The sequence below is a fragment of the Pan paniscus genome, chromosome 1 (genome assembly GCF_029289425.2).
Source record: "Pan paniscus chromosome 1, NHGRI_mPanPan1-v2.0_pri, whole genome shotgun sequence".
NCBI classification, from domain to species: Eukaryota; Metazoa; Chordata; class Mammalia; order Primates; family Hominidae; genus Pan; species Pan paniscus.
Window position 1 is genome coordinate 6,853,347 of NC_073249.2, and position 27,301 is coordinate 6,880,647.

Consider the following 27,301-nt stretch of genomic DNA (forward strand, 5'->3'; position numbering starts at 1 on the left):
TCCTCAATAAATGCTCATTGGAAGTAATAGGAGTAAAAATGGGTACAAAAAATAGAATGAAGAAGATCTATTTGATAGCACAACAGGGTGACTATAGTTAATAATAGCTTAATTGTATATTTTAAAATTACTTAAAGAGTGTAACTGCATTATTTGTAACTCAAAGGATAAATGCTTGAGGGCATGGATGCTCCATTCTCCATGATGTGCTCATTTCACATTGCATGCCTGTATCAATACATCTCATGTACCACATAAATGTATACTCCTATCTACCTACAAAAATTTAAAAAATTAAAATATTAAAAAAAATTTTTTAAGTAATAGAGGTAATAATATAATTACATTTTGCTAGCTGTTGGAGGGTAGTAACTGCCTTATAAGTTGTAACCACTTTTTTTTTTTTCAATCACCTGTCTTTCTACTGTGTTAGCTCTTTGGGGTCAGTGTCAAGATCTTTCTATTAATGAGGTCCCTGCTCCTTTGCCACATCTTATATTAGTGAAATATCAACAGGTAGGTGCATTATGTTCCACCGTTTTCCTCTTTTGTCTTCATCCTCCTTAAGTTTCTTTCTGATTGTTCCTTTCTGGATTAGTAGTTAGAAATATTAAGCCAGTTAAAAGTGTGCCCTTCTGTCACCACAGTTTTCCTGGTCAGTAAGATTGGCAGAGTGGCTTATAGAATAAGGAGGGGGCTCCTTGCTAGAATAAGGTGAGAGAGCTGCCACTTGCACCTTCCCCTCTTCTCCAGACAGGATAAGCATCTCAGTCCAAGCTGATCTTCCCCTCTAAGACAGTAGCCTCTGCTTTCAAAATCACTCTGCTTAGTTCCTCTGTCGACCCAAAGTGTACTTGTAACATATCCTCTAAGATAAGACAAAGGCCAAATCTAGCTTTGTCAAACACACAAGCTCAGACAAAAACCTGAGTTAAAATCCCAGCTCAGTGGCATTCTCTCTAGCTAGATGACCCCTGGCCGCTGGGAGCCCTGCTCTCTTCATCTCTCAAACTAAGATCCTCCCTGTCTTGCAGGGTTGTTGTTGACAATGCTATGTAATAATATCTGCAGAAGTACTTTTAAAACTGTAAGCAACAAATAATAGCTACAATTATACTTCCTCCACTGCCATACTGTCTCGCTCCAAAAACAAACCATAGTTGTTCTTCACATATACAATTATAGACCTGGAAATAATGAGGCATTCATCTGCCTGAATCATCTAGAATTATAGAAACAGCAATCTGCTACCACCAACTCAAACTCACTATCATGTCCTCTGCAGGTAATTGTCTTTGACAATCAATTTAAAAGTTAATAAAAAGGAAACATCTGGTGACAAAAAATAAAGTATTAAAAATGGAAAGAAATACATCAAAAGGACACAGAATACAACTTACAGGGGCTCCCATTGGCAATATATGCAACAATTTGAGTAATGAATGATGACAGTAATAGGTTATAAAACTTTGAATTAAGAAACATGAATCCATACTAATTAAACATTTTTTAATATAAAAGTGATGGTTAGCTGGATGTGGTGGTGCATGCCTGTACTCCCAGCTACTCAGGGGTACTAAGGCAGAAGGATCACTTGAACCCAGGAGTTCAAGGCTGCAGTGAGCCACTGATCACTCTGTACTCTAGCCTGGATGACAGAGCAAGACCCTGCCTTAAAAAAAAAAAAAAAAAAATTCTTGAAGGGTGATAGGAAAAGGGGGGAAGCTTTTTTTTTTTTTTTTTTTTGAGAAGGAGTCTCACTCTGTCACCCAGGCTGGAGTGCAGTGTCACGATCTTGGCTCACTGCAACCTCGGCCTTCAGAGTTGAAGCAATTTTCCTGCCTCAGCCTCCCGAATAGCTGGGACTACAGGCCCATGCCACCATGCCCAGCTAATTTTTGTATTTTTAGTAGAGATGGGTTTTCACCATGTTGGCCAGGATGGTCTCGATCTCTTGACCTCATGATCTGCTTGCCTTGGCCTCCCAAAGTGCTGAGATTACAGGCATGAGCCACCATGCCCAGCCAGGGGGGAAGTTTTTCTTTGTGGAAGAATGCCAACTAACAAATAATAGAATGGTCAGAGCAGAGTAGTGTGTGCCTGTAATCCCAGCACTTTGGAAGGATTGCTTGATGCCAGGTGCACAAGACTAGCCTGGGCAACATAGTGAGATTTCATCTCTACAACAGTAAATAAATAAATAATTAGCTGGGCGTAGTGGCATACACCTGTAGTCCCAGCTACTCAGGAGGCTGTAAGGCAGGAAGGTCACTTGAGCCAAGAAATTTGAGGCTGCAGTGTGCTATGATCATGCCTGTGAATAGCTACTGCACTTCAGCCTGAACAACATAGCAAGACCCCATCTCTAAAAAAAAAATAATCAGCATACTGTTAGCCAGCCAGCTCTTGCTGGTATTCTTTCTGCTATTTTTCACAAGTAAATTCACTCTGATCCAAAGTCTTGGGGAAAAAGTGAAATATACATCTCAGCTGAAATAAAGCAAGGTCCCTAGGTCTGTATCAACTATTTCCATGTCTAGAGGTGGTCAGTGAATCTGCCACATAGGTAGCGAGTCACCTTCTAAGTCGGAAATTCCAGTATCTCTTTGTGAAGGTTAGCCTTTGTCTTGTCGATCCTATGCTTTTAATTGTAGCCATATGATCTCAAAAGCAAATGTAACAAAACCAAAAATAGACTAATGGCAATTAATTAAACTAAAGAGCTTTTGTCCAACAAAAGAAACAATCAGCAGCATAAACAGGAAATCTACAGAATGGGAGAAAATATTTGCAAATTATGCCTTGACAAAGGACTAATATCCAGAATTTATAAGGAACTTAAACCAACAAGAAAAAAGTGGTCAAAGTACGTGAACAGACACTGTTCAAAAGGAGACATATCAGCAACCAACATAAGAAAAATGCCCAACGTCATGGTAAACATGGGTTTACTATGAAGCAGGCATTGAGCACAGCATGTCACTGAGATTCCCTCCGCTAATCTTTGTAATAATCTTTTTCTGCTCAGAAGTGGGAACAGATTGAAAGAAGTTAGTAATCTGTTGAAGGTCACACAGCTCATAACTGGCAGAGCTGTGTTTTGTCTACATTAGTTCAAACCCTTTCGTTTTGAATTGTTCTCTACATAATGCCAAAATCAAGTATGAAAGTATCATATTTTATAAAAATATACATTTCTAATCATCAGAGAAATGCGAACTAAAACCACAATGCGATACCATTTCACACCAGTCAGAATGGCTATTATTAAAAAGTCAAAAAATAGCAGAAGTTGGCATGGATGTAGAGAAAAGGAAATGCTTACACGCTGTTGGTGGGAATGTAGAGTAGTTCAATCCCTACAGAAAACAGCATGGAAATTTCTCAGTGAACTAAAAATAGAATTACTGTTTGACCCAGCAATTCCATCACTGGGTATCTACCCAAAGGGAAAAAGTTATTTTATCAAACGGACACTCGCACTTGTATGTTTATCTCAGCACTATTCACAATAGCAAAGTCATGGAATCAAACTAAGTGTCTATCAGTGGTACATTGGATAAAGAAAATGTGGTATGTATACACCGTGCAATACTCCACAGCCATAAAAAAGAGTGAAATCATGTCCTTTGTACCAATGTGGATACAGCTGGAGGCCATTATCCCAGGTGAAATAACTCAGAAACAGAAAATTGAATACTGCATGTTCTCACTTACACGTGAGAGCTAAACAATGGGTATCCAAGGCAAGGACATACAGATGGAAATAATAGACACTGGAGACCCCAAAAGGGAGGAGAGGAGAAGAGGGGGACGGATTGATAAACTACCTGTTGGGTAGTATGTTTGCTGTTTGGGTGATGAGATCACTAGAAGCCCGAACCCCAGCATTATGAGGTATACCCATGCAAGAAACCTGCATGTGTACCCCTGAATCTATAATTAAAATTTTAGCCATATGACCACAGTAAGGGTAAAAAAAAAACCCATCACTTGACTTTGAGTGTGAACCTGACTGTATTGATGAGCCGAGATCATCTGTTCAGCTTCATTAATGTGACCAGAAAATCAAGATCTAAAGAATGAATGTCGGTGCATTGACTGCCATGCACCTTTTTAAGGTCAGGTCCTGATAACTGATCCAGTGCATTAGGCAACAAAAGAAAGCTCACAGTCACTTTGAAAATGTCATGTAGGCACCAGTTTCTAAGGCTCCTTTTAGCCAGTATATGTAGAAGCATTTTAGTAACTGTGCTTTATGAGTTTGAAAACTTGGAGACATTTTTTTCAATTATAAGTCTTCAGACCAAGTTACTTTAAAAAATGTCTTTCATTTAGCATTTACTAGGAAGCAGGCATTGAGCACAGCATGTCACTGAGATTCCCTCCTCTAATCTTTGTAATAACCTTTTTTCTGCTCAGAAGTGGGAACAGATTGAAAGAGGTTAGTAATTTGTTGAAGGTCACACAGCTCATAACTGGCAGAGCTGTGTTTTGTCTACTTTATTACAAACCCTTTTAAACTGTTCTCTACAATAATGCCAAAATCAAGTATGAAGGTATCATATTTTATAAAGATTCTTCTGTTTACCAAAACACGGACACACACAGCACTTTTTAAAGCTGTCAAATACATGGACTTCATTTTTTAGTAGCTTATTAAAGGGAAACTACAAATAGTTCTTTGAGAAGGTACAATATTGTTCCTGGATGGAAAGTGAAATTTGGATGATCACATTAAGTTTGGAGAATAAATACATGCTATTAATAAGAACAGTTCGAATTCTATTTAAAATTCTGTTAACAATGTAAAAAGCTTTTTCTTGTATTTATTCCACCTAAGCTCCCTGGACTCACAGTTTACCTTAAACTATCAAGAGAAGAAGTATAAAAATATTTTTGTTGTATTGCATTCCTATATATCCAGTTTTCCCCTAGTTATCAGGTGTCAGAAATAGTGCTATACAGCCTCTAGGTAGAATTCTCTTGTGGATGGCAAATAGGTATTCCAGGGATTTGCCCAAAGGTGAATTTCAATGAGATCTGCCTACTTCTTTCTTACCTTGAGAAGTATGAGTATACTCAGGGCTGTGATGGCATGTAAATGAGTTCTGCTCCTACGCTAATTAGATCAGGCCTCTGGAGAGTAGCCAGCTGTTGGTTTTTAAAAGAAATAAAACTATAGGTCACAGAAATAAGTCATTTCAAAGCTGGTTTTTAGAGACCTTTTCTAGCATAAGAAACAGCCATGTGTCCCAGAAGGAGCAATCAACATGTCTGGGTAAAGAGAGAGGAGGAGAGTGAGCAGGTAAATAGGATCATTATTTCCAAGCTTTTCCCTGGAATTCATTACCTGCACAAAGTGTAGTCTCCAGATCTTGAGTGCTGCCTCTATTTTTATTTTACTATAAATTCATAGTTTATATTGATATTTAGTAAAAACCAAATAACGGTAATACAGTAGTCCCTACTTATCCTCAGAGGATGTGTTCCAAGACCCCCAGTGGGTGTGTGAAGCATTGGATACTATGGAACTCTACAAGGGTACTATATTTTTTCCTATTCATATCACCTCTGACAATGTTTAATCTATAAAATAGGTACAGTAAGAAACTAACAACAATCAATCAGAATGCTTATAACAGTATACTATAATAAAAGTTATGTGAACATGGTCACTCGCTCCAAAATAACATATTGAATGTAATATTTTCAGACCTTGTTGGACTGTAACTGAAACTGTAGAAAGTGAAACCAAGGGTAAGGAAGACTACTGTCATAAACTCGGTCTTCCTTGGCTCCCAGGGAATTTCACTCTCCTCCTCCTCCAGTATCTCCAGTACTTTCTTCTTTGTCATCTTCTCTTGCTTCACTTTCTCTACCAACCAGGATTGATTAGATGTTTTCCATATTTGGCTTTGACTCTATTCTCTTTTTTAAAGAAATCTCTCTTGATCATCTTACCCACTTCTAAAGCGTCAATCACTAAGGAAAATAAAATCTTATAAGAATGTGTGTGTAATCAAAGAAAAGGGAAGAGATGTTAACATTATCCATCTGATGAGGGCTTCTTACCCCTTTTTCAGCCATGGACCCCTTTGACAGTCGATGAAACCTATGCATTATTCCCTGAATCATGTTTTTGAATTCATGATTTAAAATACAGAGGATTGCAAAGGAAACCAAAAATGTTAAAGTGAGCAGAATATTTTTAGGAATACATTTATAATATGCTCATGTGTATCCTGCAGTACATATTCACGAAATAACAAGATCCGGTCACTACCACACTTTCAAAGTAGTGAAAAGGACTTGGAAATGTTGTCTATAACCATACCACAGGAGGAAAATTTTTAGTGGAGACAAAATTGCAGGTTTCATTAATGTTCTTATGGTTTGTTGCCTATGTTCATAACTGAAGGGAAATTTACATTTTAGTTAGTGACTAGGGAAAATAAAGATATAGAATTCAAGTGCATAGATCCCCCTGAATTCTACCCATAGATCCAAGTTTAAGAACACCTGGTCTAAGGATTTCCAAGAAAGATTGGGAATCATGACTTACTTGTATGCCCAAGAGAAGCCATAGGGACAGTACGAAGAAGGCGATGTTATGGAGCCATCTGTAATTGTACAATTATACTGTATTCCTCCACTCATATGTTTGGTTTATCTGGGCTTCCTGTGTCTCCTCTTGTCTTTCTCCATATACCTTTTATATCATATCAAAGCAAAATTAAAACTAGCTAGTTCTTTATTTGGTGGCAGCTGTTGTGTTTTGGCATTGTTTTGTTGGAGGGGTGTTTTTGTTTGTTTATTGGATTGTTTTTTTAAATATATCCATCGGTTGTAGGGGAGGCAGAAACTACTGAGTATCTGGGATTATTTATCCATGCTATGTCTAGCTTCTATTAACATAGATAATTGGGCTTTAAATGTGGATAGAATTAAGATATCCAACTTCAACCTCTGTCTATTGCCTTCGAAGGCCTTGAGATACATCAAATAATCCCCTTTCCATCTTGTAACTCTCTCTCCCCTTGGCTTCCTGAACACTGCTTCTCCTGGACCCCTCTCATCTTCCTGCTTCTCTAAAGGTCTCTCTTCTGAACCCTGTCATCTGTTTCACTCAACCACCAGTAGGCATTTCCCTCACTCTAGGCTTTGGACTGGTTTTCTCATGGTCTTTTCTTCTTTGATACTCTCCCAATCCCCAATTTATATTCTTTCCCCTGTTCTTTGTCAGGTTTTGTTTTGTTTGTTTGTTTGTTTGTTTGTTTTTGAGACAGAGTCTCGCTCTGTCACCCAGGCTGGAGTGCAGTGGTACAATCTCGGTTTACTGCAAGCTCCACCTCCCGGGTTCATGCCATTCTCCTGCCTCAGCCTCCCGAGTAGCTGGGACTACAGGCACCCACCACCACGCCTGGCTAATTTTTTGTATTTTTAGTAGAGACAGGGTTTCACCGTGTTAGCCAAGATGGTCTCGATTTCCTGACCTCATGATCCGCCCGCCTCGGCCTCCCAAAGTGCTGGGATTACAGGTGTGAGCCACCGCACCTGGCCCGTTGTCAGTTTTAATGGATCCCAGCTCCCCACCTCCCAGTTGAGATTTTAACGACACCCAACATGCATTCTTTGGACACTCACTGTGCACAATTATACTATAGTATATAGTTACGTTAGGCACTGGGCATACAATTCCGGACCAACAAAACATCCTGCCCTCACACATCCTATAATCCATCAAGGAAGGCCTTAATCAAGTAATTTCAGGAGTGAGGTGTAAGATGAAAGAGGAGGAGCAGGTCACTGCAGAAGTTGATATTAAGGGGATCTAGCCTAGTTTAGGGGTATAAGGAAGCCAATCAGGAGAAGTAAAGTTTTGATTGGAACTTTAAAGGTTAACTGGGAGATGGCTCAATAACCAGTGTAGGAATTGGGATTAGGACAATGCATGTGAAATGCAAAAGTCAGAAAGAATAGTGGGGAAGGAAGTAAAGATGACAAATATGGCTGTGGTATGGAATTCACAAAGGGCATTTGAATCCAGTGAAGCTGCAGAGAGGCAGGCCAGGCTGGTAAACACTTGTCAATCATGTGGGGGCGGGTCAAGGGCATCATCCTAAAGACAGTGGGGAGGTCCATAGGAAGTTTCATTAGGCAGCAGGCAGAGTGTCCAGATTCACATTTTTAAAAGATTAATCCAACTCTAGTAGGGAAAATGATTTGGAGAAGGGCAGGAACCCATGTGAGGAGACCATTGGAGGGGGTTATACAGCCCAGTTAAGAGACAGTATGTTGGTTTTGCAAGAAAATCTGTGTCCTCATTGTTTCTGCTTTACCTGCCCCTCATACTTTTAAGATTTGACCTTGAAAATGTCCACTGCATGCTTCTTTTCATTCTCACTGACCAAATTCAAGCTTCTTTTTTTCCCCTGGTCTATTGCAGTGCTTTATTCTCTACTGACTTATCTTCTATTTCCCGTTTCTCCATGCCAGTGGCGCACAGGTGTGCTGTCAGACTTGGCCCCTAAAACACACTTGGTTGCTCCCAAATACAACAAAATTAAGTCCAAACTCTTCTCCCTTGATCACAACCTCTGCAGTGTGGTCCCTACAAATGCTGCCAGCTTTCTCCACCATCACAAGCTCCTACCGTAACTTTCCTACTTCACGCTCCCCTTGGCTCACTAACTCACAAATATACAGACATGCTATGTTTTACGAACTCCTCCCTCCCTCCTAGAATATCTTTCTCTTCCAACTCACTCATAAAAAATTCTCATCTTTGAAGACTAATTTCAAGCCCAGCTTCCTCCTAGATGTCCCCAATCAGAATTTTTCCTTCCTGCGCATGTTCCAGTGATTCTTTAAGTGATGTGTTTTCCCTCTGATTAAGCTTCTTACCCTTGCTTCACCATTTATTAGAGTCTACCTCCTATTTGAGTCAGTACATATGAGATAGGCTTTTCCACTAAATTCTGTTTCTGAGGGCTAGGGAGATTTGTGGTAGTCATTTCTGTGTTGCACATAGTGATTTGCCTGCCCTGTGCTTATAAAGGCTCAACAAATTTTACATAAATTTTTGGGTGATGATAGGCTTATTGGACTCCAAAACTGCAAATTTATCTGAGCCACATACCCAGCGCCCATTCTGGTTATAATATTTTAGGTTGATCAAATACAGAACATTTTACTAGCAGTATTGTTTTTGTTTCAAAAGCTGGCTAAATGCAACATGTCTCAGTAAGAGTAACAATTAAGTATTTTATTGAGAAGTGCTGAATTCTTTGTTGAAAGCTGAAATTTATTCTGTAAGTATTTTGTGAGCCCTAATTATATCTCTGGCTCTGTGCATACAACTATGCAAATCAGTGTTCTGGAAGCACCTAACAGGTATTTTCATAAGGACTTGAGGTTTTCCATCAAGAATTGCAGGAGGCTGGGTGCAGTGGCTCATGCCTATAATCCTAGCACTTTGGGAGGCCAAGGCAGGGGGGGATCATGAGAGGTCAGGAGTTCGAGACCAGCCTGTCCAACATGGTGAAACCCCATCTCTATGAAAAACACAAAAAAAAGTTAGCCAGGCATGGTGGCAGGTGCCTGTAATCTCAGCTACTCGGGAGGCTGAGGCAGGAGAACTGCTTGAACCTGGGAGGCGGAGGATGCAGTGAGCCAAGATCTCACCACTGCACTCCAGCCTGGGCAACAGAGCGAGACTCCATCTCAAAAAAAGAATTGCAGGAGAATATACATTAATAAATAAAGCTTAATAAAGCTGGAAAAAATAGCTCATTCCTTTGTTCAGAAGTTATCTGTCACCTAACTCAGAAGTGAAAAAAAGGCAGCCAAGGAAAGGTATGACAATACAACAGATATATTGTCAATATAATAAAAAGTATAAAAAGAGAAAACAAACTTATTAGAATATTGCCAATTGCAGTTTAGTTAGGGCTTGATTATTACTATAATTTTATCGTTTTCTTAGCTCTAATATTAGTAAAGCCCTGCAACAAGCAGGTTTTATAATTTTCTTCTCAGTGTCACTTTACGCCACAGGCTAGGAAGCATCAGTAGATGCTCAGCAATAATTACTGCATTTATTGAGTTCCAATGTATGCCCCACATTGTTTTAGAAACTGGAGATAGGCAAAACTCAATTTATAGTCTCAAATAGCTTGCAAAGTAGTATCTTATATAGGAATTGAATTGCTTCCAGGGAAAAATAAAGGAATATATTACTAGAAGAAGGTACTTGTGTAGGAAGCTCACAATTTTTTTTCCAGGCTAGATTGAAACTGGACATTAGAGACATACTCTGTTATTTTCTGAAATGTGAGTGCTAACTATGGAAAAATAGAGCATAAACTGTCAGAACACAGTAGGTTAGTAGAGGTTAAATGTAAGAAGACTTTTGTGGACAAAATATGTAAATTATGAGGAGAGAATGCATTCAGAATGAGTAAAGAATATTTTTTAGATGTCTGCTGTATGCATATATAAAGATCTGTGGCTTCAAATTTGACTAGATTTTGTTTGTTTGTTTTTCAAAATCTTTTCTAAGAATTGCCCTGGTGGAAAATATTCCTGAAGGCCTTAACTATTCAGAAAATGCACCATTTCACTTATCACTTTTCCAAGGCTGGATGAATTTACTCAACATGGCCAAAAAGTCTGTTGACATAGTGTCTTCCCATTGGGATCTCAACCACACTCATCCATCAGCATGTCAGGTAAGCTACATCCTCTGTGTGTGTGATGATTTTACTTATGTGCATTTTCCACTCCTTAGTATTCTGCTCCTCCACTCCTCAAACTCAAGCTCATTTATTTTAGTCTACGCGCACCCAGAGTACATGTACATTATTACATTTATGTAGGTGTGTCGTTGTTAATCATATGTCACTCAGCTCCTACTAGAATGCCAGGTTTGCAAGGACAAAATTATGTTTCATCTTTGCCTACAGTCGGCTCTTTATACAGAATTGCTGTGTTGTACAACTTCAGGGCGTGCTATTTACATGATAATCTCTGTCAATGGCATGGTCCGGAATTCTGCTTCGCCCAACTAGCATGTTTACAGTTCTAATTCTGTAACTGCTCGCTGAGGCATTTATTTGGTTAATTTGTGTTATAATTCACCTTTCAAGTTATAATTCACCCACAGCCACATTTTTTTAATAGAGTGAAATTTCCCAGGATAGTTGTTTTTCTCGACTGTCGTATTTGGATGAATGGGAAAAAGAAATACGCTTATCTCTTTTCAAAAATAAGGCTCGGAGAACTACCTTTAGAAAACTGACTTAATGATCTAAACAATTTCTGAATAAAATGCTCTGGGTGTAAGAAAATGGTGCTGGTGATTTTAGTGTTTTTCTTTATATTGGTACAACCATGATAGTTTACATTAAGCTACCCTATCTAAATGTATAGCCATTGGCCTACACTTAAATATCATATGTAAGTCAAGGGCAAAATAAGTTTTGTCTCCTTTTATGCAAAATGTAGTGGTATTAAGCTTATAATCATGATCTCATTGGTACTTTGAAAGCTATTGAATCTATTCAATTATACTATTTTAAAGTCAAAAGTTACTGGAAAATAAAAACAAAAAACACGAAGGCCATAACTAAAGAAGAATGGAATGAGTTTACTAACTGTGTTCTACACTTTTCCATCTCTACTAAAGTTTAAGTAAGTGTTTCAGGATTTATTATTCCATAATGTCTCCTAAAATATAGTGGTTTAAAGAAATAGTATCTATTTGTTCATGATTCTGGGCAGGGTTGGGCAGAGAGGACTTATCTCTGATCCATATGGTATTGGCTGGGGTGGGTTGCCTGGGGATGGAGAATCCTGGATGGCTTTCCTCACATATCTGGTATCTCAGCTGGGGTGACTGGAACGTCTGGGATGGCTGAGTCTCTCTGCATGTTCTGTCATGATTCAGTAAATCATCTTGAGCTCTTTACAACGTGGTTGGATCCTCAGAAGGCAAAGAGCTCTGGAATCCTAGCATGTTGCTCCCAATCTATTCCATTGGTAGAAGCACGTCTCAAGTCCAGGAAGGGAGGAGCAACATCCAAGTACAGGAATGAGGATTATTGGTGGCCATCTTTGGAAATAACATACCACAGCCCATTCTCTGGCCGTAGCAATTCATATCTCTCTTTTACATGCAAAACACATTCACCTTATTCCTCAAAGTGGGAATTCTACTACATCAAGGGCTCTGGAGGGAAGCCAGAGATCACCTCCAATACCCCTTTTGCTCTTACGTGGGCTCTTTGGCTAGATCTAGAAATGAAATTGACACCAGGCAGATTAGCAGGAGAAAAGTCTACAGATTTTATTCGTTTTACTCATACATGTGGATCTTCACAAGAGAGTGAAGTCCAAAGAAGTGGCCAAAGTAAGATGTTTTTATACTTTTTAGACAAAGAATGATAAATTTGAGGAGAAATGACAGGACAAAGGGGATCTGTGTGGGGGCAGTCAATTTCTAGGGGAGTCACTAGGAGATATAGAAGGGGTATAAAACCAGTGGGAGATAGGGTTACTTCATTAAGTGTATTTATTCAGGTCCATGGCAGCCCCCAATTTCCCGTCTCTGGTGATAAGGGCTATTTTCTCACCCTGGCATAGGGAGGGTGTGCTTCTCAGAAGAATCTTTCTGGTTTGCTGCCCACAGGAAGAGACAGGTCAGCGATCCCTTACTGAACTACAATTTTCCCAGTGTTTTCCACTTGAAATAATCACCAATATACCAACCTGACATATTTTGAGATGGCACATCCTTCACTCCTTCAGCTCAAAATCCAGAGTCTCTTTATTTGCATCAGGTCTGGATCTGAGTGAGGATTCTCATGGGGGCTTCTCTTGATTTGGAAACATGCAAGCCAAAAATTTGTCTTTTCTTTAGGCTAGAACCATTCAAATTCTTCCCTTCTACTTATATTTTTATTTTATTTTATTTTATTTTTGGAGACAGAGACTCGCTGTGTTGCCCAGGTTGGAGTGTAGTGGTGCGACCTCGGCTCTCTGCAACCTCCACCTCCTGGGTTCAAGCAATTCTCCTGTCTCAGCCTCCCGAGTAGCTGGGATTACGGGTTCGCACCACCATGCTCAGCTAAGTTTTCATATTTTTAGTAGAGAGGAGGTTTCACCATGCTGGCCAGGCTGGTCTCGAATTCCTGACCTCAAGTGATCCACCCACCTTGGCCTCCCAAAGTGTTGGGATTGTAGGTGTGAGCCACTGTGCCCGGCCCCCTTCTACTTATTTTGAAATGGAGAATAGATTATTGTAAACTGTAGTTTACTTCTATAGTTACTATAGAAGTACTTCAAAAACTTGTAATCTGCCTGAAGAATTTCAGCCAGCTTCACAAGTTCATTAGTTGTATTTTCCATGTTCTATTTTATAGCAGGTGGTACTATTGCAGGCACTCTGCCATTGCATAATACAGATGGCCCTTTCTCAAGGCTTCAAAGGAAATTTCCTACTCTTCTTCCAGCCTTGAATGATAGGAGTAGAGGCTAGCGTCCACCATGACCCAATCCCACATGGCTTTATTTATTTACTTATTAATTTTTTTGAGACAGAGTTTTGCTCTGTTGCCGAGGCTAAAGTGCGGTGGTGCGATCTTGGCTCACTGCAACCTCTACTTCCCGGGTTCAAGTGATTCTCCTGCCACAGCCTCCTGAGTAGCTGGGATTGCAGGCACCTGCTACCACACCAAGCTAATTTTTGTATTTTTAGTAGGGATGGGGTTTCACCATGTTGGCCAGGCTGGTCTTGAACTGACCTCAAGTCATCCACCCACCATGGTCTCCCATATGACTTTAGGTAGATGTTATTGATGTAGAAAGGTAGATGCTAGATGTTATTGATGTAGAAAGATGATAACACTTAGAAGCTTAGTTCAAGTCACTCTCTAACAACTGGCCTGCTGCCAACAAATGGAATTTTTTAAACTTACTGCCTATGACCTAACTATCGTTGAACTCACAGGCAAGCTTTTAGGAAGAGACCTAGTTTAGAATAATGTCTTCTGGTAGAGTCATACTGCTTCTGCCAAAGAGATACCTCTTAGCTGCCTCTCATCTCCCTAATAGCAACAGACTTCTGTACAATGTAAAACCAGTTGGTTTTCTGTAGTTTTGAGCCTAATTTTACTTTGCCTCTTTACAAGGGGGAGATCTGCCTTTGCAAACATGAAGGATAGAGGGGCTTTATCTGCTTTGGGAATTAAATGGATTAAAGGTGCTGTGAGGCTGATCTTGCAGTTCTCCCCATACCTGTCTGTCCCTGGCCATGTCCTGTGGGGAAGCAATGATGTTCCAAGGGTTCTCACTTCAACAAGGTAGTGGAATTTCTCCTCTTCTTCTAGTTTGTTGGTGGCCAAGTGACTGTTTCTGCAGAATCCTAAGCCTTTGGTCTCCACTGGCCAAAAGCCAGGCATGGACCATGGTCTTAAAGAGCAAGCATGCAGAATTTAGGGTGTTTTGTTGCCTGAGTGGCTCCCTCTCACCTTGCCCCGATTCCCCTCTCTCAGCCCCTAGAGCGGTATGCACAACAGGTTAGCTTTAAAAGGTCCGGGGGAACTTATCTGAAGACCGCATTTCTTGGGCACTTAAAGATTAATTTTGGAGAGTTGGGCGTGGTGGCCTGTAATACCAGCACTTTGGGAGGCTAAGGCGGGCAGATCACCTGAGATCAGGAGTTTGAAACCAGCCTGGCAAACATGGTGAAACCCCGTCTGTACTAAAAATACAAAAATTAGCTGGGCATGGTGGCGCATGCCTGTAATCCCAGCTACCCAGGAGGCTGAAACAGGAGAATTGCTGGAACCTGGGAGGCGGAGGCTTCAGTGAGCTGAGATTGAGCCACTGCACTCCAGCCTGGGGAACAGAGTGAGACTCTGTGTATCTATAAAAAAAAAAAAAAAAAGGAAAAAGAAAAAGATTATTTTTAGAGTCTATTCCCCTCCTTTCCCCCTCTCACTGGGCAGGTAGGGGAATAATTGTGAAGTGATGAAGAATGGAGAAAGGAAACAGGTACTTGCTGCCAACTCCTTCTTTTTGGGTGCAGTTCAAGGACCCCTATATCCTGTTCTTTGCAGATAAAAATCACCAAGTTTTACCCTAAAACTTCACTGCCTATAAAAAGGCACTAACTGAAAGCTACTTTGATTTAAATTTTTACCTGATTTTATCTTTCAAATGGAAAAGGAAATTCAAGACTACCCAACCTTTCAAACTTTGGGCAGGCAGTCTTTGGACTTGTGTGTGCCCTTTTATCTTTACCAAGACCCTATAAATATTGGCAGATAGTCTCTCATTGGTTTATTGCATGCAAAAATATGCTAGGAAAAAATAGTTCACACCCTGATTACTCAAGTGAGCCAAATTTAAATTTTCTTTAAAATATTCTGGTGCCAAACACTATCCTTCACAAATACGTGTGATAAAAAAAATGTGTCAGGTTCACAGCTTCTTTTTCATTAATTTTTTTAAAGATAATATTTTTTTAGTTGGGGGACAATAGTCAAATGTGACATTTAATTTTAAACCAACAGAGCCAGAAAAGTCCTAAATGGAACCATAGATGGCACATACATAAAGAGGGACTATAACCAAAAAGCAGCCCAGATGTTTTTTATAATGTAGCAGTAAGAAAATATACCAAGAAACCACGTAGCCAATGGTAGGCAGAACAGCTCAGCAGCAGACGCACACATTTTATTGGTCTGGTCTCTGGAAGAGTAGCAATTTTGTTAGAGTGAGTGTGATGGTTGCTACTAACAGGAATGATGAATATGTGCTTTTTTATTTTGCACACATTTTATTGATCTGGTCTCTGGAAGAGTAGCAATTTTGTAAGAGTGAATGTGATGGTTGTTACTAACAGGAATGATGAATATGTGCTTTTTTATTTTTCATTTGCATGGAAACAGACATGTTGATTTAAAATGTGTTTTTAATCTGTACCTCCAAAAGGTTGCTGTTTGGGTTTCCACCCTGAAAAACCCACTTTGTTTTTCTTGTCTCTTTCCTGGTGTTAATCTGTTTGTGTTTGTTTCCTTCTGTGCTAAAGGAAACTGGACGGTGTCCTTACTCCGTATCACAGCCTGCTAAGGGCTGCTGAGGTCTAGAGTTTCATGATAACTGTATGTTAGAATTTTATGAAAATACATGGTCAGGCAAAAGGTTTTTGTTTCTGTCTGGATGAAGAGTTGCCACCCTAAAATGTTGAAATTCCTGGGACATCTTGATTGCTAATTTATGAGACAAAATGATGGGAATTTATGAAATCAAGCAAATCAAGCCTGTTCAGAAACAGTCAGGAAATATAACTGACAGAGGCTCATTAGTAGAGCTACCTAATTCACTGGGTTAAAAAAAAAAAAACTCACACTCTATGAATTCACTGTGAGGAACCTATAAAATAATTAATGAGCTGCAACAATGGAATCTTAAGGAGATGTATTTATGTGAAATCAATTAGATACTGGTCTACCAGTGAGCTGTGATTGCCAACGGATGATACATCAGAATTGTTTGATTTTGAGAAATTATGATTTTTTAAAATCAAACAGTATTTATGAAATAGCAAGCATAAGAGCTGGGTGATCCAGGAGGTTGTTTTTGGGAAGTACGAGACTGGATCCTACCTCTACACAGTGGTTAGCAGATCTTAGCAAGACTGCAGAAATGAGCCGGGAGTGGAGCTGAGGTTTTTTTGTTTTGTTTTGTTTTTTGACCTACTTATTAGCTGTGCAACCTCGGGCAAGAGGATGAACTCTCTATGCCTCAATTTCCTCAAGTCAGGAGTGGAGCTGAGGCTTTTGTTTTGTTTTGTTTTTTGACCTACTTATTAGCTGTACAACCTCGGGCAAGAGGACGAACTCTGTATGCCTCAGTTTCCTCAACAGCAAAATCAGGGCGATAACAGAACCTGCCTCATAGGTTGTTGTGCAGATTAAATTAGTTAATACCTGTGAAGAGGATAGAACAGTGTTTGACCATTTTAGTGCCTATATAAGGGTTTGTTATGATCGTGAATATTATTATTCACATTCACTTATTTGTGTACACACTGTACCTCTGGTTCAAGTTTATTCTGTTAGCAAGTTCTTATTATGGCTCTCACACTGTGCTAGAAATTGGGAGGGTTACTGTGTACAATTAGAAGGGGATTAGAGTTTCTGCAAACGTGAGACTCTGGGTAGATAAGAAGTATTAGGCAAATTATCATTGTATGTGGAATTCTTACTTTCATTTGATTTATTAATTATAAATCTTCAAGTGTGTGTGCGCGCGCACACCCACAGTCTTACTCTCATCTACTCAAGCAGTTATTGGTTGACACACCCGTTGAGAAGCAGCTGCTCTATCTTTGGAGAAGCAGGGGGCACTTCAGCTTTGGAAAAGATCCGGAAGGACTGTTCACCCCCTCACCATCCAAAGCAGCCCCATTCTCAAGAATTCTACAAGCTTAAGAATACCTTTTTTTACCTCTCCATTTGTCCTGAAATTTATGACCAAACACTATCTAGCAAAGTTATCTGGTAAGATTGTAAAATATTTGATCTTAGAACACTATCATTTAATGGAAAATACAACCACAGTCTATATTTGCACACATGTGTGTGTGTATCTCCCTCTGGACAAATAACATCTTGAATTTTGAAAACACAGTAAATTATGTGGTCTTCTTGAACCTACAGTCCCTCCTAATTTTTGTTGATTGATGTTTTGTTCTATATTGAAGACCCATATGACCTGGCAACATTCATGTGACCCTACCATTGTGATTCAGGCAGCTGTATCCATGTGTGACTCAGGTCTCCAGGCACTACCTGGTAGCCCACTCATTCCTTTTCTGCAATATTCTTCCTAACTGATCTGATCAATGCAGTTTGACCAACAGACAAGGGCTTTTGTTTCATCAAATTTATAAAACGTTTCCTTGCCATGTTTGTCTCATAGCCATCCTTATGATTCATTTGTAAGTGATATTATTAACATTTTCTATTATAACCACTGCACGTTTTGGCCCATAATGCCTCTTATCTGTCCTAAGGAAGCCCGCAGCCTGGTGGAGTCCTCTATGGCCCCATGCCTTCAGAACCTCTTGTTCCCAGGCTCCGTCATCTTTTCCATTCTCCATCTTCCCTGGCTCTCTAAGCCTACTTGTCCTTTCTTGCCCATCCCTACAGTCCTAGGCAAGTCTCCATTCCCTCTTCAAGTCTTCTGAAGGAGACTCTTTATTCATTTATCATGCAAACAGTCAGCATCTACTTTGTAACACAGGGCTATGCCTGAAACCCAGAAGAATCCTGTTTTTGACAATGTCACTCCCATGTAAAAGTCTGATAAAACTATCTAATACTCGTGTGGCCCGAACATGGAATATTTAATTAAAATTTCTTAACAATTTTTTTAACCCAAGAAAATAACATCATAGCATTTCCTAGTTTTCCTTTTGCCTGGAAAAAGATTGGCACAGTTGGTGGAGACTGGATCCTGTAAATAATTGAAATTCTTTGAGCCTATTTTAAGTGGCAGGTTGGGTAAAGCAGTCAGGGAAAGCAGGATATTCTGATGCAACATAAAAACACACATTTCATTTTGTTTTGATGTAGATCCTGAGGGCTTATACACATTTCTACTATATTATGCAAACTTCCTACCGTCTAGTTTGTCTATTTTTAATGAGGACATAGGGAAAAATAAAACATGTATAAATTAATGAAAGCATAATTAGGATACATACAAATTCTCTGTTGTTATTTGGCTCAGGTGAGAATTGTGTATTTTGTTTATATTTAGTTCTCAGCACTTGGTTTTATAGAAAAGGCAGATTCGCAGTGTTATTCCAGATCCATGTACTACAGGGGAAAGATCATAGGCTTTGCCATTTATACATTTGATTGACTAATAGTTTAGTAGTTGTGGTCACATTGAACAAATGTCACAACTCATCTGATCTTCAGTGTTCCCATGTATTAATTAAAATTAATTCTGATTTATAAATTTATACCCCTCTATAAAATGGGTATTTTAATAATAATGCCTATCTCATTTGATTGCTTGGTGAATTCAACTAGATAATATTTGTAAAACAATAAAGAATGGAGCTTATAAAAGATAGCTGTGGTTTTCATTTTTGTTGTTTCGATGCAGGACATTTACTTTCAAATTTAGTGGACACGACTCTCTCTGTAATCTTACAACAAGAATAATATTCAGCTGTCTGTCAAGATTTCAACTTATATGAAAAGAAGTTAAGATAGAAAATTCTACACAGAATACAATTCAAATTGCTCTCTAGGGTTTAGGTGAAGAAAGGAGATGGCAGGCGTGGTGGCCAACGCCTGTAATCCCAGCACTTTGGGAGGCTGAGGCGGGTGGATCACGAGGTCAGTAGGTCAAGACCATCCTGGCCAACATGGTTAAACCCCATTTCTACTAAAATACAAAAAATTAGCCGGGTGCGGTGGCAGGCGCCTGTAGTCCCAGGTACTTGGGAGGCTGAGGCAGGGGAATCGCCTGAACCCGGGAGGCAGAGGTTGCAGTGAGCCGAGATTGTGCCACTGCTCTACAGCCTGGTGACACAGCAAGACTCGGTCTCGAAAAAAAAAAAATGAGAGACAGAAAAATACACATATTTTTGAGGTAGACTCCCACTTTTCTCTCCCAATATGGTGGTTTTCAACTGTGGCTGCCAGTCAGAGTCACCTGGGGAGATTTTAAAATATGCTTATGCCCAAGCCCATCCTAGACTAGTTAGGTCACAATATTTGGAGAGGGGCCCAGGCTTCAATACTTCTAAAAACGATGAAGGGATTTTACTGGGCACCCAGGATTGAGAATCACTGTTTTAAACCATCCCGGTCTAATAAACATTGTTCAACTTTCATAGGTTCCAAGATCGGGCCAGGTTGGTCCCTACCCCGGTTTGTCAACCTAACTTTGTGTGTTTCAAATTAATCCTGTGATTGCAATTGTTCCCTCAGTAGTGATGTAAATGAGTAGCAGCTTGTACCTGGATATTCCACATAGCCCTGGACTCTAGGACCCACGTCGTATTTATCCTGCTGGTGTTATTGTCCAGCGTACCACCAGTAACAAAATGGAGCTCAGTGATTGCTTTCTGGTTTGAAACAGTAGATTACCTTCAGCCTTTTCATCTCCAGGCTGCATATGATATCAGTAGAACTCCTGGTACAGTGTCAGCATAAAGACAGCATAACCTCACGGAAAGAGTGCCCCTTTATTTCAAAGTAGCATCTATTCCCTGCTCCACAGAATCAACACTCAGCAAATGCTTATTTGTTAATTAGCATCCTCCCATTTTAAATGTGGCAACAAAATGATGTTAAATGTGCCTTTATTGAACAAACATTTATCAAGGTGCTGTGCTATTTGCTGGGGATAGAAAATCAAATAAGCAAGGGTCCCTACCTCCATAGAGCTCAAAGTGTGGTGAGGGAGACAGACAAACATAAAACCATTTATAACGATACAGCGTAGTAGAACAACAAGGAGGGGTGCTCTCAGCAAATTGGCTCATGCAGGATTACCTCTGCTTTTGAACTGTGCAGCAGAGCTCACACGGTGGATTTTGGTCCTATTTTTTCTTGGTATGTTCTTGCTGCTGCTTCATGCTGCCATTTCCCCATCTGTTGAGTAATCCTGATTATGTTCTTGCCTGCTTTCCAACATATTTCTATGGGAAATCATTATTCTAATATAAACTCATAAGCATTATCATTAGCAAGAGTTTAACCTCTATGATTCCTTTTAAATCCAATCATACGGCCATGAATAAATCATGAACCTAAGATATGCCTTCTAATTGTTCGTATTAATTACTTTCTTTAAGATTGTCTTATCTGAGTTTGCTTGCTTGTATGCTTGTTTATTTTTTCTCTGTATCTTCATTTGTGTTTTTCCTATTTTTCTATGACCATTTTTTTTGGTACTTTCACTCAAATAGAATAGGTCAGATTTTTTCCTTTGTCATTAGTAAGAACCTCTCACGATCAAAAATTTGGAAACTATGGAGAAATGAGAGAGAAACCAAATCCTCCAAATGGCCACCAACAAAAAAAGTTTTTGACAGTTTTGATATTTCATGCATAATTTGTATACATAGGCTCATATTATATAAAAAGAATTATATCTTTTGTTTGTTGTTTGTTTGTTTTTGAGACAGGGTCTCACTCTATCACCCAGGCTGGAGTGCAGTGGCATGATCTCAGCTCACTGCAACCTCCATCTCCCGGGTGCAAGCAATTCTCCTGCTTCAGCCTGCCAAGTAGCTGAGATTACAGGTGTGCACCACCACGCCTGGCTAATTTTTGTATTTTCAGTAGAGATGAGGTTTCACCGTGTTGGCCAGGCTGGTCTCAAACTCCCGGCCTTAAGTGATCCTTCCGCGTTGGCCTCCCAAAGTGCTGGGATTACAGGTGTGAGCCACTGTGCCCAGCCTAAAGAATTATATCTTAATTTTGAACTTAACATTACAACGTAAGCATCTTTCCATTTTATTAGAAACACTGGTAAACATATTTTAATTGGCTGCATAACATACAATGTATTAGACTTACCAGGTTAAGTTAATATAACTATTTTCCTCTATTGGACATTTAAGCATTTATCTTTTCCCCCTTTTTCTGAATGAGCTGCTGCAGTAAATATCTGTGCGTTTTTTTTTCTTACTGTCCATTTGCTCAAGATCAATTCTCAAAATGTAAGGATAGGGTATCTGAGCTGCCTTGTTAAGACCATGGAATATTTAGGGAGCATGTGGCAAGTTCTCATGGCTTTTCCCTGAGGATGCTGGAATCTCACTGCAGTGAGGTTTTGAAGGAATTCTCTGTCCGTTCTGCGTGGGGTCCTCTTCCCACCGGGAATAAGTGATTGTGGAAGCATTAGGGATATTTGGCACATTCTGGTGTTCCTTTCTTGCCTTGGTCTCCCCTCTTTCCCCTGGAGCAAAGGAATGACACCAGGCTGTGGATGCTGTGCTCTTCCAGACACTGCTGAAAGGCAGTACCAAGATAATGTTGTCTGTCCCCTCTGCAGCCAGAGTGGACGCTTGAGCAACCCCACAGGTAATTTTCAGCTACTGTAGGATTCCAGCCGCCGAGAGCCTGGTTACCAACCTCCTGCTTCTGATATTAATCTCTTGCTATTTCCTGGCCCGTGATTGGCATGATGAGCATATTCATCTCTCTTCATCTGTCCCTGACAGGGATGGCTATGTTTATGCCTACAGGGTGCATCATTGAGATAACCATCATTAAGCAAGGCCTTGATGATGAACTGTTCAGACTCATTAAATCCTCTAATGAGATGGAGCCTGTTATGATGAATGGACAGGCAGCCTGCATGCCTCCACGCCAGATACTCTCCACTGGTTTCAAGCAGATATTCCTTGTGGCTCATTGCCAAAAAATGAGTACTGTCAATCAAGGTGCTGGGTCTGTGGCACTGAACTCCTAAAGCTCTGATTGATCCATTGGAACATCTGTGAAGAGATGAAGCGGCCGCTATCTTCTGGGTTTGGGATAAGGAATTCCATATTTCTCCTGGCACATCCTTAGAGCTATTTGCATATTCTGGCCACCACTCCAATTCCCCTCTCTCTCTTAAGCTCCAAGCCTAATCAGCAGGTTCATCACTGTGTTATCTCATAAACAGTACCTGGATTCTTTCCAATTTATAAATATTCATATATATTCATATATATATAATTTGTGTATATATACAAATGTATATATACAAATGTATACAATATGTATATATAATTTATATATAATTTTAAATATTAATACATATTTAAATATTCATATATATATGAATATATGAACAAGGTCTTGCTTTGTTGCCCAGGCTGGGCAGCAGTGGCACAATCATAAGCTCACATTCAGCTTTATCCTCCTGGGTTCAAGCAATCCTGCCTCAGCCTCTCAAGTAGCTAGAACTATAGGTCTGTGCCACCATGCCCAGCTGATGTTTTTAAATATTTTTAGAAATGTGTCTGGTTATATTGCTCAGGCTGGTCTCCAGCTCCTAGCCTCAAGTGATCCTCCTGCCTGGCCTGACCAAGTGGTTGTGATTACAGGCATGAGCCAGCACACCCAGCTCTTTCCAGTTTTTTTTCATTGCAATTGATACTTCCCTATTTCACCAACCTCATTGCTCGTTCAGTCTCCAGTTCTCCCCTGTAACTATCATTCTCCAATTTGCAGTCCGAGTTCTTTTCTTAGAACAAAAACGTGATTGTGTCCTTCACTGGGTTAAATGCTTCAGAGGGTCCACATTGTTTTCCAGATGAGATCCAAACTCTTCAATGCATCTTACAAGGCCGTTCATCATGTGACCCCATTTATCTCTCCGGTCTCCTGCCTGCTTTCTGGATTCTGCCATAGGCTCCACCTGGAACATTCTTTCTTCCCTACCTTTCTTTGGGGAACTTTCCCTGAGGCCTTATGCTGGATTATTGATGCCATGCTATGCTTTTCCCTTGCTCTGTCTTCCTCCATCCTGGAATTTGGAATATTGGGCTGTATTTGCTTATCTGTCATCTACATATTCTCCTTGAATATCACTAGTACTTTCAGGTCGCTGACACATAGGAAGCAACCAGTAAATAAATGCTTTGAATGAATTGGCCTAAAAGTCACTTCTCTTTATCCAAGGGCATTTGAGAATAAAGGCTGACACTGACAAATATACAAGGGAATAACATTCATACTTATATCTGTGGCAAACTTTGTATATCCTACAAACTAAAAATTCAGTAAGATATAAGTAAGTAAATAAATATAAGTAATATAAGTAAATAAATATCAATCTTATAGCAAATTTAACTAATTGATTAAACTAATGAATTAAGCCCAAAGGGGATTCATATCTATATGAATATGAATATATATTCATATATCATATGATCTTTCCTCTTAGGTCATAAATTTAAAAAAAAATCAATGCTAGTATATTGCTTCAAAAGAACACTTTGACTTAAATCCTAAATCTTATTTTCTTAAGACTATAGCATCAAATGTTTAATATGTTCAATCAGTTATATTTCCTTTTTAATTTTCATTTAAACTTTATATGCACGTATACACACACATATATATGTATGTGTAAGTAGGATAATGGTATATCCAAGATAAACTCTTCTGCAATTGGGCGCTTATGTTTCTCTGGGATAGATTTCTAGGTGTAGGATTCCTGGGTGGAAGAAAGCCGATATGTCAGAGTATCATTTCCCCAAATCTCCAAATCTCTGACGAGAGGAAGTGTTGACACTCTTAAATGTTTTTCAGTCTCTTTGAGTACAAAGAAAGGTCTCTTTATTGTGCTGCTTTGAGCTTCCTTGATTACATAAAGCATCTCCCTATGTCTGTTGGCCATAGAGGCTTGCTTTTCTTTGCTTTTTTTTTTTGGAGACTGAGTCTTGCTCTGTCCCCCAGGCTGGAGTGCAGTGGCGCGATCTCAGCTCACTGCAACCTCCGCTTCCTGGGTTCACGCCATTCTCCTACGTCAGCCTCCTGAGTAGCTGGGACTACAGGCACCCGCCACCACACCTGGCTAATTTTTTATATTTTTAGTAGAGACGGGGTTTCACCGTGTTAGCCAGGATGGTCTCGATCTCCTGACCTTGTGATCCACCCGCCTCGGCCTCCCAAAATGCTGGGATTACAGGCGTGAGCCACCACGCCTGGCCAAGGCTTGCTTTTCTTAGTCATTGACTGTTCTCATACTTTGCCTGCATTTTACTGGGCTTTAGGACTTTTATTATTTTTGTTTGATAGAAACAAACCCTCACTATGTTGTCCAGGCTGGTCTCAAACTCTTGGCCTCAAGTGATCCTCCCCCTCCACATGGCCTTCCAAAGCACTGGGATTATAGGCGTAAGCACTGCACCTAGCCAATTTTTAACACATTTTGTAGAGTACAGCTATTATCCCTTCATCTCTCATTTGTGTAGCAAATATTTATTCCAGATTTTCTTATTAACTTTGTAGTATCTTTTGCAGTACAATTTATTTAAATATGTTATAATTCTATATGTCTGTATTCTCTTTTATTACTTTTATATAGCTGGCTTGTATATTCATTTCCTGTGGCTACTGTAACAAATTGCCATAGACTTTTTGGTTTAAGAAACAGAAATTTATTTTCTTACAGACCTGGAGGTAGGAAGCCTGAAATCAGTTTCCCCGGATCAAAACCAAGGTGTCGGAGGGTGATGCTCCCTCCAGTGCCTCCAGAGCCTGCCAGCATTCCTCGGCTCTCCCAGCTCCTGGTGGCTTCTGGCATTCCTTGGCTTGCTGCTGCACCTTCCAGCCTTCAAGGCCAGCATCTTCCAATCTCTTCCTACTCCATCTTCACAGTGTCTTCTCCTCTAGTTGTGTCAAATCCCCTTTTGCCCATCTCTTATAAGTACACTTGTGATTGTATTTAGGATTATCCTCAGATAATCCAGGATAATCCCCCATCATAAGATCCTTAATTTAATAATGTCTGCAAAGACCCTATTTCCAAATAAGGTAACATTGACAGGCTCCAGAGATTCAGATGCACTATCTTTGGGGAGCCATTTTTTAGCCTGCTAACAGCCTGATCAAGGTTCCCCCATTCCAAGACAGTGCACATCATTGCCTGGATTTTTTTTGAAAGTATTAGTGTGTACTAATTCTGACTGGAAACACATTTTTATTTGTAATATAATATAGAGGTCCCTTCATATGTGCCAGATTAAACCTTTTTAACTGTTTCGAACTGAATTAAAATAGCGTCTTCTTATTGATAAAAATATTGTGCCTCTATTTACAATAGCAAAGGCTTGGAACCAACCTAAATGCCCATCAATGATAGACTGGATAAAGAAAATATGGCACATATACACCATGGAATACTATGCAGCCATAAAAAAGAATGAGTTCATGTCCTTTGCAGGGACATGGATGAAGCTAGAAGCCATCATTCTCAGCAAACTAACACAGGAACAGAAAACAAAACACCACATGTTCTCATTCATAAGTGGGATTCAAACAATGAGAACACATGGACACAGGGAGGGGAACATCACATGCCAGGGCCTGTTGGGGGATGGGGGGCAAGGGGAGGGAGAGCATTAGGACAAATACCTAATGCATGCGGGCCTTAAAACCCAGATGATGGGTTGATAGGTGCAGCAAACCACCATGGCACATGTATACCTATGTAACAAACCTGCACGTTCTGCACATGTATCCCAGAACTTAAAAATTAACAAAGAAAACAAAACAAACAAAAAATCTTGTGCATACCATTTCTGGATTATCTATTAAGTTCCCTTCTATATTTATACATTCTTATGCCTCTACCATGTTAATATGATGAATATGATTTTATAGTATTTTAAAAATAATACTGAAGGTATTTATGGTTATAAATTTCTCTTCCACACCAGATATTGCCTCCTTTCATGGTTTTGCTATGAGGTACCCACCTATTCATAGCTTTCTAGGGAAGGCATACATTTACTTTTCTTCTTTGGTATAACGACAATCTAAGAGTGAGTTTTAAATTTCCAAATAGGTAAGATTTGTATTATACTCACAAAACATGTAAATGATTTGTTGCTAACTTCCTTAGATTGTGAGCTGAGAATGAAGCCTATAGAGTATCTCATTATAACTTTTGTTCAGGCTTCTTAATGGCAGTTACAAGACAGATTTTTGTAAATGTTCCACAAACGAAAATTGTTTTGAGGGGATTTGATATATAGAGTGAGAAGTATATAAAAGTATACATATAATCAAGTTTATTGATAATATATAATTTTTATATAGTCTCATTTGTTTTCTATTAGATCTGCCCAATTTTGAGAAATATATTTTGAAGTATTACATTGTGATAGTGTATTAATTGCATTTCTATTAATTTTTGCTTTATATATTTAGTTGCCATGCTCTTTGGTACATCTCAGTTTACAGCTCTCAAAGCACCATAAATTGTGTCATTTCATAAAAATGACCCACTTTTTCCCATCTAATACCTTAAAGCCCACCTCCATTTTTCATATAACTTTTACTGAGATTGTTTATCCTGTTGATTGTAGATCAGCATTTCTCCACCTGTTTTTTATTATTATCTTCCTGAGGAGCCTTCTAATATATTTTTTCTTAATACTGCCTCCCATGATATTATAATATCACAGATATACTGCATATGTGTTCTATGTATATCTGTGTGTTAGTCATCGAAAGAGTAACACTATTTCAGTTCCTTT

The 27,301-nt window shown here is 39.4% G+C and overlaps 1 protein-coding gene across 5 annotated transcripts in view; it reads left to right on the plus strand.

Moving 5' to 3' along the window:
* Nucleotides 1–27,301, plus strand: part of PLD5 (phospholipase D family member 5) — a 446,454-nt gene that overhangs the window by 230,594 nt on the left and 188,559 nt on the right. For 4 of the 5 annotated variants that reach the window (XM_055096799.2, XM_034949839.3, XM_034949846.3 and 1 more), the window contains one exon: nt 10,565–10,733. The exons of the other annotated variant lie outside the window; for it this stretch is intronic. In XM_055096799.2, coding sequence (XP_054952774.1) covers nt 10,565–10,733 — 169 coding nt within the window. The remainder of the gene's footprint in view (nt 1–10,564; nt 10,734–27,301) is intronic. 5 annotated transcript variants of the gene reach the window in all.